This window comes from Lissotriton helveticus, chromosome 3_2 (assembly GCF_964261635.1).
Source record: "Lissotriton helveticus chromosome 3_2, aLisHel1.1, whole genome shotgun sequence".
Classification (NCBI taxonomy): Eukaryota; Metazoa; Chordata; class Amphibia; order Caudata; family Salamandridae; genus Lissotriton; species Lissotriton helveticus.
In genome coordinates, this window is record NC_136062.1 from 291,349,402 (window position 1) to 291,361,950 (window position 12,549).

General features: G+C 44.5%; 1 protein-coding gene across 18 annotated transcripts in view; it reads left to right on the forward strand.

The window, feature by feature from the left end:
* Positions 1–12,549, forward strand: part of LOC144826666 (mucosa-associated lymphoid tissue lymphoma translocation protein 1-like) — a 1,784,778-nt gene that overhangs the window by 1,237,230 nt on the left and 534,999 nt on the right. For all 18 annotated transcript variants that reach the window (XM_078685246.1, XM_078685243.1, XM_078685249.1 and 15 more), the window contains one exon: positions 11,766–11,969. In XM_078685246.1, coding sequence (XP_078541372.1) covers positions 11,766–11,969 — 204 coding nt within the window. The remainder of the gene's footprint in view (positions 1–11,765; positions 11,970–12,549) is intronic.

The following is a 12,549-nucleotide window of genomic DNA, read 5'->3' on the forward strand; positions in this document are numbered from 1 at the left end:
TCTCCGCCTGAGCTTTTCAGGGCGACCCTTAATCATGCCCTTTAAGGTCTTGTTTAATCTTTCAACTAGACCATTGCATTGTGGGTGATAGGGTGTGGTGAACTTGTAGTTCACTCCACACTCCTTCCACATTGCAGTCAGGTATTCAGACATGAAGTTGGCACCTCTGTCTGAGACAACCTCCATAGGAAAACCCACTCTTGAGAAAACTCCCAGGAGGGCTCTTGCCACAACAAGTGCTGTTGTGGTCCTAAGTGGAATAGCTTCTGGGTATCTGGTGGCATCATCCACTACCACCAGAATAAATCTGTGCCCAGAGGCTGTTTGGGTATCCATTGGTCCAACAATGTCAATCCCTACACGTTCAAAGGGAACCCCCACCACAGGTAGTGGTATAAGGGGGGCCTTTCTGGTGCCACCTGATTTGCCACTGGCTTTTCAGGTGACACAGGAGCGACAAACCTCCTTGGTATCTTCTGACATGTGAGGCCAGTGAAGGTGAGGGACAAGCCTGTCCCAAGTCTTTTTCTGGCCAAGATGTCCTGCAAGGGGAATATCATAGGCTAGTGTTAAAAGGAAGCCCCTGAATGCCAAAGGTATGACTAACCTCCTGGTAGCTCCAGGCTTGGGGTCTCTAGCCTCTGAATACAGGAGACCTTCATCCCAATAAGTCTTATGGGTCCCACTAGCATCCCCTGCAGCCTCAGGAGCAGCTTGCTGTCTGAGGGGTTCAAGAGAAGGGCAGTCCAACTGCGCCTGCCTCAGATCTGCCCTGGAAGGTCCCCCTGTCCCATGAAACTCAACCAGATCAGACTCAAGCTCTTCTAGGACAGTTCCTTCCTGGGTCTCACAATCAGCTTCCTCAGAAGGCTGATCCTCTTCCTGAGGCAGGGGGAAGGCACTGCCTTAACCCCACTGCTTCTCCTCCTGGTAGGCAACTGGACAATTAGTCCAGAATCCAGTGCCTGTTCAGTGTTGCAATTTCTGACCTGTGACCTAGTCACAGCAAGGACATGTGTTGAGATTCCTAACATTTCTGCATGGGTCCTATACTCCACATCAGACCAGGCTGAAGTCTCCAGGTCATTGCCAAGCGAACATTCTACAAGGAGGTCGGAGCTAACCACAACGTTCTTGAGGCCAGTTACCCCTCCCCAGGAGAAATTAACAATTGCCATACTGTGAGTGGTAGTGACATTGCTAGTATTGGTCACTAGGTAATTTTCACCTAGTATGATCTGTCCAGGCTTCACAAAGCTGGGTGTCATCATTGTGACACTAACACATGTGTCCCTGTAGGTCTCAGCCACTTTATCATTAATTGAAGGAGTTTGTCTGTACTTGCCCAAGTTATTGGGACCTACAGTAGAGGACAGAGTTATGTCCCCATCACAGATCAAAACAGCTTGAGTTGGTATTCTGACTAGGCCCGAATTCATCTCAGTTCCCAGGGTTAAGCCTACTACACCCTTCTGTTGAGAACCACCACTTGAAGCTGAACTAGGGGGAACAGTTGCTTTAGGGGCAATGGTGGCTGGATTTGCCTCCTTCCTGGTGCAATCACTGGCCCAGTGAATATTTACTTTACAAAGTTTGCACCATGGTTTCTTTGGGCCTTCTTTCTTTTTAGATTGTTGGGAACCCCTACCATTAGAAGCTTTTTGGGGACCATGAGAAGATTTCTGGTCTTCTGCTTACTCCCCACCATTTGGTCTTGCTTCTTCTGATCACCACTTTGGTTCTGTACCTTCTGCTTCACCCTGGTTCTGACCCATTTGTCTGCCTGCTTACCCAATTCTTGGGGAGAGGTCAAATCAGAGTCAACCAGGTTTTGATGTAATTGCTGGTTTTGACAGTTATTATGAATCTGTTCTCACATAATAAGGTTATACAATCCTGTATAGTCACTTACTTTACTGCCCAGTAACCAGCCTTCCAGAGCCTTAGCAGCACCATCTACAAAATCAGTCCAGTCCTGAGTCTGTGTCATTTGGGTGTCTCTGAACAGCAACCTGTACTGTTCAGTGGCTAGGCCAAACCCATCTATCAGAGCACTCTTCAGGATATTGTAGTTGTCAGCATTATCTTGTCTAGCAGTGAGGTGCTTGTCTCTACCTTTTTCTGCAAAGGAGAGCCACAAGATTGCTGCCCACTGACTTTGGGGTACCTGCTGTACTTTGCAAGCCCTCTCCAAAACAGTTATCCACTTGTGGATGTCATCCCCAATCTGATAGGGAGGGACAATCTTGTTCAGGTTTCTATGGTCATGAGACCTTTCTCTGCCACTAGGGTTGTTGCTGCCACCAGTGGGATCTAGCCCACACAATTTCTTCTCTCTTTCAAGAGCCAGGGTCTCGTTTGCAAGGGCAACTTCTTGCCTCTTGATCCTAAGCTTGACTTCTCTTATCCTAGCTTTATGCTCTCTTCTCTGAGGGGAAGTCATCCTCCTCTGAGCAGATGCATTGGACCCTATTGATGAGTCAGAATGCCCAGATTCACTGGAAAGGGATCTGCGTCTTCTAGGCTCACCATTATGCCTACTAGGAGGTCTGGAGGGAGGCCTTCCTAGGCCATCTCCTCCTCCAGATAGTCCTGTGTTTCCCAGGTTAGGTTCATCAACCTCATCCTGATCTACATCCTCATCATCATCAGAGACCAGGGACCATTAGGATACTCTTCTGATGAGGGATGGCCCCCCTTCCCACTACCTTGACTACTTGGGTCTGATACATTCGCTACATCATGTTCCACTAAGATATCTACCAGGTAGTTAAAGGTTGGACTCTGTCCTTGTCTTAACTTACTGACCACACACAAGCTTCTCAATTCTTGAAAAGAGAATGTGTCATACTTAGAAGGCAACCTTGGGTTGTCTTCTGGCAGAGGTCCACTAGGCCCTGCTTCCAAGGAAATGGCTAGTGTGGTGTGGTGTGTGCACCTACCTACACTACTTGTTTCCTACTAGAACCTCTCTAGGAGTTGTAGTCAGGGTGTGCTAAGCCCTTACCACCTACAACTGCTAAGTTCAGTAGAACTTATGAATATAAGACTTGATTCATATGTACCTACAGGTACCTTGATATGATCTTTCAAATGATATTCTCAAGATTATTTGGTAAAATAATGCAAGCTCTTATCCCATCCGCTGCACACCAATGTGAGAAGTTAGCCTGGCATATGTCAAATGTCAAATGTTTTTATATAGCGCCATTCTCACCGTAAGGTCTCAAGGCGCTTGTAGCATAAGAACCGGGGGGGGAAATAGACACTGAGAAGGCGTCAGACCAGAGGAATGCAGGTCACAGGCTAGGGAAAGAGCCAAGTTTTCAAGGCTTTGCGGAATTGCTGATACTCCTCAGTGGAAAGAAGGTGGGGAGGCAGCTTATTCCAAAGGGCAGGTGCAAGGAATGAAAAGGAGCGTTGCCCATACCTAGAAGTTCGCACTCGAGGTTGCACTAGAAGAGACTTGAGGCTGGATCTTAAGACCCGCTTAGGAGCGTACCAGTTTAGTTTTTTTTTAAGATACGTGGGCCCCTTTTTATTCAGTGCATTATGGGTCAAGCATAAGATCTTAAATTGACTTCTTTGCCGTATGGGCAGCCAATGTAGTTTTTTCAGACATGGGGCTGACGCTGTTTTGTGTGGAAGGTCCAACACCAATCTTGCCGCCGTGTTCTGCAGAGTTTGTAATTTTGATAGCTGTTCCTCATTCAAGCCGTGGTACATAGCATTGCCATAATCAAAATATGATGTCCACTAGTTCTACTGGGCACCTTGCACCAGTCTAATCGACCCTTATTGATGGTGGTTGTAAAGTCAACCATATAGAAAGCTATCCTAGTGGTGGCATGGGCCAGCAATCATCAGGCTAAGACTTCAGAGAGCGTATTAAGCAAGTTATTTTACCAATTATAATCTCTTTAGCACTAAATGAAAGGACACCACACAAGGTATATATCAAATATATTTGTATTTATTCTAAACACAACCCCTCCGCACTCTTTGAGGTCAGAGGTAAAAATACAATACAAGTCACTGAGTTAATATACGATAAGTTGCACAGTATATGTTATGCCCTAGGAGCCTCACAAACCATATACTAAAATAGTGGTATAAGAACCACGAGAGAATTAGAAAGCAGGCCTGGGGCCTGTGGAATCGCTGGGGCTACTCTAAACAACCAAACGTTAGGAAGTAGGAGGCCCACGGGAGACACGTGCAGTGTCTAAACACAGGCGCGGGTTACCATTGACTTTCTATGAGAAACGTAAAAGTTACAAACATACAATTTAAGGACACTTCCAGATGGACTAGGATGGAACCCTTTTAAAGTAGGACACTTCGAGAGTCAAGACCCATGGGAGCACCGGAGTACTCGTGTTACCTCACCCAGGGAAGCCGGGTGCAATGGTGTCTTTTCGTGTCGGGTTTCATCGTCGTTTTCAACGGAGAGCTGCAAAGAAGTGCTGCAGGCGACCAGAGGAAAAGTGTCCGGGTGGATCCAAGGGTGGATCGGAGATCTGAAGAACCTGAAAGCAGAAGGGACAGAGTCTGGATCCCTAGCCAGTGACCAGGAAGGTACCAGGAAGGAACCAGGCGATGTCGGGTGATTTCAGGTGAAGAAGTCGAGTTTGTCTCTTCAGCCAGGAGGCATCGATGATGACCAGGAGCTGGATTTGAGCTGTACCACGAACGATCTAGTTGACTGCGGTGTCGGCATCCAGATTGGACTCAACAAGCCTTGTCAACTGCAACCCACGCAGGATGTCGAGATTGGCTCTGTTGCAGACCAGCAAGGTCTGTGGCGCCCTGGACAGGAAACCTATTGTCCAGGCCTACCCTGCCGGAGTTTCGTGCAGCAACAGGAGGTTAGACTCGTGTCTGTGGCAGCAGCATCCATTTTGTGATGCTGAGGCTCTTTTAACTTGAACCGAGTAAACCAGTAACTACATGTCTTCTCCCTCTAGAAGGGTGGAATGCTACCCCTGCCGCCAGGACTGGTGGGGGGTAGTATTCCAAAGTGTTTGACACCTTACACAACATGTTTTGATAAAGCCAAACCAAAGTTAGCATTAACCGCGAGAATTATAATGCACTTAAGAGTATATGGTATGGCTATATCATAGAACAGCTGTAAGGAGATGGTTCCGAAAGCTGCAGAGGGGCTCAGCTCATGCTAGGGCACCCTCTCACATAAAACCAAGCACTCTGCCTCCAGGATTGTTAAGGCCTGCCATTGGAGTGACTTATAGGTGTATATGTGTCTGTATGTATATATAGATATAGGTATACTATATCTAAGTAAGGGGTGATTACACCACCTTACCCAGGCTGTGTGAACAGACCTGTGGTGTCAGTTTGGACGGCAAACCAGGGGTGGAAACAATACATGCAGCAGCCCCTGGTAGGCCAAAGGTGCACTTGTGCCCTGTGTACCTATGGTACACTATGGGGCTCACAAGGGTGACCCAGTAACCAATCTGGTATGTACCTAAAGTACATGGTATCAATTTAGAGAGAGAACAGCTGGGCTGTGGGTCTGATTGGCAGGCCCACAGCCACACTAAAGTCGAAAAACCAGAGAATCACAGCAAAAAGTGGGGGTAACCATAGGAAAGCAGACCCTACTCTCCTACAGTCAGCTCCAGGGCCGACCAAACAGTCAGCAGGCACAACATTGGGCAAGCCACTCCCCCCCTGTCCTCGAGGAGGAACACCCACCCTCCCTCCCCCAACCAGGCACACGCAGAGGCACTTTTGCTTTCTTGTAATGCGAGAAGGCTGAAACATAAATGGTAGCTTTTACCGTTTATGTTTCTGCCTTCTCGCACCGTGAGAAAGCAGTGGGGCGACGCCCCAATGGGAGAGCCGCCACTGGGTATTGGTTTTCTATCTATTCAGAAGTTGAGGAATCTGCGGTTTGATTAGAAGTCTATCAGAAGAACAAGTTACTTTCCTTTGGTAACTCTCTTATTGGTAGAAACTCTATGCAGCAGCAGATTACTCACCCACCCACCAATCCTTCTCTTTCTGTGATTAGACTGAATCCGTCAATAAGATCCCAAGTCTAGCAATCTGCACCCTGATCATGTCAGTTTAATTTTGGGGGCGTGGATAGTCTAGAAAGCAACTGGCGGCAGCTCGTGGAAGTGGCACCCCTCAAACCCTTACATTTCCTTACCAGAACGGAATGGTGTCAGTGCTGAGCCACAAAGAGCCACCTACCGGTACGCAGAGGTACTGTTGAAAAGTGTCCGGATACAGTCTGGCACCAAGGGAATACTCAAAAGATGATGAATCTGCATCTAGATGGTCTCGACCAGAAAGAGGTACTGAATGGAAGTAACATGTTCATGTGGTTGGTGTGTTAAAGCTGATGTATGAGCTGATGTGGCTTTATTTATGTAGGACCTTGGCTATACACTGCTTTGTATGTGTTTGTGAGGAGTTTGAAAAGGTTGCTTCTGTGAATGATAAGCCAGTGGAGATCTTTGATATGTGTGGATATGTGAGTGCAGGGTGAGAGTTTGAGCACAAGTATGGCTACTGCAGTCTGTATAACCCAATCTGAAAAGGCCAGGCCTGGTCGGAGGATCTGGCACAGGTAAGGGCAGGCAAGCAGGGCCAGGCATCACCTTATGTGAATCATATCCCAAATAACCTGGACTAGTTGCTGCAGAGGGAAAGCCCTGAACTCCACCGTATCAAGGATTTTCCCAATTAACGAAAGCCTCAGAGAGGGAATTAGATGGGACTTCGACTCGTTTCTGGTGAAACTCTACTATGTTAAAAGTTCCACTGTCATCCGGAGGTGGTTGAGGACGGAGGGCGAAGAGTCTTTCTATGTCAAAGTATGGGAATACGGCTACTATCGACATCTGAACATAGGCAGCGACCAATTCCATCACTTTTGTGAACAACAGAGGAATGCTAGTGAGGAGGAAGAAGGAGAGCACACTGAATTGAAAATGCTCCTGACCCACTTTAAACCACAGGTAATACTTGTGCAACTAAAGGACTGGTATGAGAAAGTACATATCCTACAAGTCCAAGTGCCCCATCCAGTTGCCGGTTCCAGAGCAGATAGAATCAGGGCCAATGTGAGCATTGTAAATCCTTTGTCCGTAGGAAAACATTGAGGGGGCGGAGTTCCAAGATTGACCTGAAGCACCATCCTGTTTTGGAACAAGGAAATAGCAAGTGTAAGAGCCTCAACCTTTTTTCCTAATCCGGTGCCTCCTCTGTGGCACCTTTTGAGAACATAAGGCCTTTTGTCACAGAATGGACTGAAGTTCTTCAGAAGCTGTTTTGGTGTGAAAGAAATATTGAGAGTGAAGGAAAGGGCATAACGTCTTTGAATAATTTGGAAAGGCCTATCTGTCACAGGTCATGGATCACCTGTTGGGAAGGAAGTACCAGATCATGCCTCCCATAGAGTGGGCATGCACAGCTAAGGCCAAACTAAATTGATATTTTTGGTGGTTGTAGCAGGGGAAGAGGAGTTGGAAGATTGGTACCCCTCCTCGCCTGCACTTTTTCATCCGGTTCCGTGTCCTCTACTCTGTAAGGATTGGGCTGTCTGTTGCATCACTGGTTGGAAAGGCTGTCTCTGTCTATACGCAAGACCGCTGGAGTTGCACCTATTGTTCTGAAACTGGTGCAGCAATTGTTTGTCAAGGCCCAACAGCTCCAAGGAACATACCGCAATCCCAGACTTGCTGAAGAAAACCTAGATTTTCCAAAGGTGTCAATTCATCTAGATTCTCAATCCGGATGGGTGGTCGAAAATGAATTTGGATACACTTTACTGGCCAAGGCCTGTACAATGAAAAGCTCTAAGGGGTAGGGTGCTTAGTGAGAAAATACGGGTCACCAGACACCCTGTCTGACATCTGGTCACTTGCCTGTTCACAGGTGGGCAAGAGCTTTGTTTTGAACGTAGCCATCAGAGTATCTGTGAGGACATAATTTAACGAAAGTAATGACGTGTGTGGCCTGGGCTGCAGGATTTCTGTTAAATCATTTAGTTTAATGTCAGTAGACACTAAAGGTGATGAGTGGGATGCTTGCATTGAGTTTAACGACTGGCAATTGCTCAAGGTAGCCCAGCAGTCCTTCTTTTGCCCACTACGCCATCTCAGTTTGGACCTAAAGAACAGTCCAGCCCAAAGTTTCAGACCAGGTCCTCATTGACCTGGAACACAAACAACCCTAAACACTGATTGGGGCTCGATAGTGGGGTGTAGCTTGATTCCAGAAGTATAGTGAGAGTAAGACCCACATCTGGACATACTCTTGGCCACTTAGAATGTTACATCAGACACACAAAAGGTGATGGAAGGAATGCTCACAGTAAGTCTAACCATTGACAATCGCTCAGGGTAGCATGCTCACCCATCTTTCTTTTTCCCACCATGCCACCTCACTTTGGACCAAACCAAATGTAAATCAGTCTTGACCCTGCTACAATAGGAACAGTCAAGCCCAAACTGCCAGACCAAGTCGTGTGAGTTTCCAAACTTCACCCAGTGATTTGCACTGCCTTACGGATGCCTAGGCTGTGTGGTGTCTAAGGTGGAGAGAGAGGTGCAGGTTCAAAGAATTGATGGAGGGCAGCAGGAAGTCTCTAGCTTATGGAACATTATGTCAGTGGAGTTTATGGGTGAGCAGTGCAGAGTCTGAAAGAGAGCAGCTCAAATTTTAAGCCGCACAGTAGTGGGAGCTGTGCACTGGAGTGAGCTACACAGGGTTTAAAGTTGGCATATTATGGGCATCTATGACAGTTGATGCCTACTCCAGCATAATGCTAGTCATTGACTAGTGTTGTAATTGTCATATTGTTGGCATGATGGTGTCCACCCTTATTATTATGATTAGCCCTGGCACAATAGTAGTAACCATTATTGTCATATAGTGAGGAGCTGTGGCAGGATTAGTGCACACACCAGACATAATTATGCTCGAGCATTGTGGTCAGAAGTTCCTTGGATATTGCTGGCGGGTGCAAACCAATAATATAATGGTGGTCTTGGCATAATAGAGGAAATTAGTTTCATATTGTACTCATCCATGACATGATGATGCCTACCACTGGTATAATGGATGTAATTATTGGCGCAATTTGAACACTCATGGTGCGAGAAAGTGATACATTAGCCTGCAATTCAGAATCTGTGTGTAGTATACACGAGTACTTCATGAAAACTGCAAATTAATGTTTAGAGATAAATGTGTATTTACTACAAACATAGAACTTTCCTTAGATTTAGCGGACAGATTACTTTGTGTGAGGTGTGGTGGATGTTCTGTCTGGTGTATGTAGAGTGAATTTAATTGGTATACTTGTACTATGGCAGACAGAACATCAGCAATGGTTTTCAGAGAAGTACCCTGCATGCCAAACTCTAAAAAAGGCCCGTGGGGTTTTATCTCAGCTGGAATACTGCTTTGTTTTAAGGTAACTACCCCCATAAGCATCAAGGTAGGCTTTTGCGATTCCTTAATTGCGATTATTAAGGAATCGCAATTAAGGAATCGCAAAAGCGTATGCATGTAGGAATCACTTAAAACAATAGGGATTCTTGCAAGTTCCTTAGTTGCGACTCGCAAATTGCGAGTCGCAATTAAGGAATGTCTACCCATTCATTCCTATGGGCCTACAGGCCTACAGGCCCATAGGAATGAATGGGAATTGCATGCGGAATTTGCGAGTACACATTAGTTACTTGCAAATTGCGTGTGCAAGTTGAAGGGTGCCGAAATGAAACCCTGTTTCACCCCTGAAATTGTAATGTGAACCCATGTAGGGCACACACATGCCCCAAGGGCATTTGTGTGTGTAACATGTAACTTTGAAAAATGCACTTTAGCGCATTTTCAAAGTTTTCCCTAATTACCGTCCAGTTTCATTTGACGGTAATTTGCGACCCCTAATTGCGAAATCGCTATTTTCAATGCATCAAGCATTGCATTTAAGAAATCGCAATTTGTGATTCCTTAAATACAATCGCAATTCTGAGAATCTGCCCGTTTCCGAATTTTTTCTCATTTGATGCATGGGGCCCACAGCTGCACATGCATCAAAGTAGCCAATTGGGAAAGCTTAATGGCCATTTTTAAGAAATCGCAATTAAAGATTCGCTATTGGCTATGCATGTAGGAATCGCAAATGAATTAGCGATTCCTACAAATTCCTTAATTACGACTCGCAAATTGTGAGGCGCAATTAAGCAACTGATTTCCATTTATTCCTATGGGCCTTGAGGCCCATAGGAATCAATGGAAATTGCATGCGTAATTTGCGAGTACCAAATAGATACTCGCAAATTGCGCATGCAATTTCAAGCATGCCAAAGGGACACCCTGTTGCACCCCTGAAATGTGCATGTGTGCACAGGTGGCATACATAAATGCCCTAAGTGCATGTACGGGCACCACATGGCACTTTGAAAAATGCAAAAAAGTTCATTTTTCAAAGAAATCGCAAATTACAACCAACATGAAGTGGGTGGTAATGTTCTATTCCTTATGGCCAAATTGCACTTTTTCTGTGCCTGTTACATTGCATTTAAGGAATCACAATTCGCGATTCCTTAAATGCAATCGCAAAATAGGGAATCACAAAATTTGCGATTCCTTATTTTGAAAGGGGAGTTTTGTGTCATATATTAGACACTGCTGATTTGCGATCGCAAACGCCAAAATTCTGTAAATTTTGGCGTTTACGATCGCAAAATTGCCTTAAGTGTTTAAAAATGAATTTTTTTGCAAAATAACGAAATTAATGTATACTGAAAAGCAGGGGTGGTGGGCAGTGCAAACTTTGCGTAATTTGTTTTTGCATGAATAAAATCAGATAATTATGCATAATTATGTGAAATGAAAATGACATTTAGCGTTATATTTAACAGAATATGCGTCACATTTCGAGCTTAAAAAGTTGACTAATCTCAAGTACCATGAATGACAGCTGCTTGTGTTTCAGTCAGTCACATTCACGCACTACAGTTTTGTCACCAACACTGCGAAATAACATGTTGAGGCGTAATTTTGTGTTTCAAGCGTAACCCTAAATTACACCATCGTAATTGAATTTTCTCCAGGGACTACTGAAAAGCGTGTTTTATAAAGAAATTACAGTGTTTCTCAATCATTTAGGCTGATATTTAGGTGCTAATAAATATCTAGATCTGCTATCTGTGATCTGAAATTATGAGGTTTGTGCATTGTGAATTTTCCACTTAGTCTCTGCACCTTCAAGGTATTGAGGCATTCATCTTGCATTCTTTCCCCGCCACGTGCTCCTTGCAGTAGGTAGTGGCTCGGGATCTGTGCTAGCTTGCACTGGGTCTTACCACATTTTATTCTTTTGACCAGTGACTTTTTTTTCGAAAGCAATGAGTGCCACTGCACAGCCCTTGATGATGCCAACTTTGGCGCCCAGATGCTTAGTGACTCTGAGCAACGCAAGAATGGACTTTGCAGTGTCTTCTTAGAGAACAGTTCAAGAGTTAAGAATTATGCATCACTTCCCCAGTTATTCTGCTTAAATGTGTTCCTAGTGGTGCACAGTGGCAGAAGGGCGGAGCTTTTTTGTTTTTCTGACTGTCAAAGTTTGTTTGTGTGCATGAATTTCTAGTAGTATGCTGTTCTGTCTCCCTGTACTCTACAAAACACCAAACCTATTTATTCATGTCAATAAGGGAAAAAATATGTATGAAATAGAAGCTTATAACGTTTTCATCTATTTGTTATTTTTACTTCAGCAACTGACAAAGTAGCTTTACTGGTGGGAAATAACAATTACACACATCATCCAAATCTGCTGGCTCCGATGATGGATGTGTTTGAACTGACTGTTCTTCTGAAGCAGCTAAATTTCCGTGTGGTTTCTCTTCTTGATTTAACCAAAGATGAAATGCTAACTGCGGTCGGACAGTTCTTGCAGCTTCTTGGCAAGGGAGTTTATGGTAAGTCACTCAATCAGTTATCATAGCTTTGATTATGGATTATATTCTGGAACTGAATAGCGAAGGAAAATGTATATACCATTGACAAGTTCAGAAATATTGTTTGTTGTAAATTGAGCAAAGGTAACAATATGTGTTGGGGATTTGTGTGTGTTTAAAACTAGATATATCACCTGCATATTTTGGGTCGGCTCTCGTCTCTTTGTCCGGTGGTGTCCATGAGTACTAAGGACTTCTGGCAGTTTGGATTCGAGTCTTGGTGGTATATATATATATATATATTTATATATTCACTGAAAAAACCATAGGTTTCAGAGACGTTATAGTTAGAAATTAGCATTTAAAAAAGCTTTGAAATTCACTGAAAAAAACATAGGTTTCAGAAATGTTATAATTAGAAATTAGCATTTAAGAACCATATAAATTCACTGAAAAAAACATAGGTTTCAGGGGTGTTATAGTTAGCTGGACATTTCACTCGTTCAAAACCATAGAAATTTCTCCGTTATAGTTAGTTCTGTTAACTATAACTCGCGCGCCCATTATGCCCTGCTGATGATGTCACATATTACAGCATTCA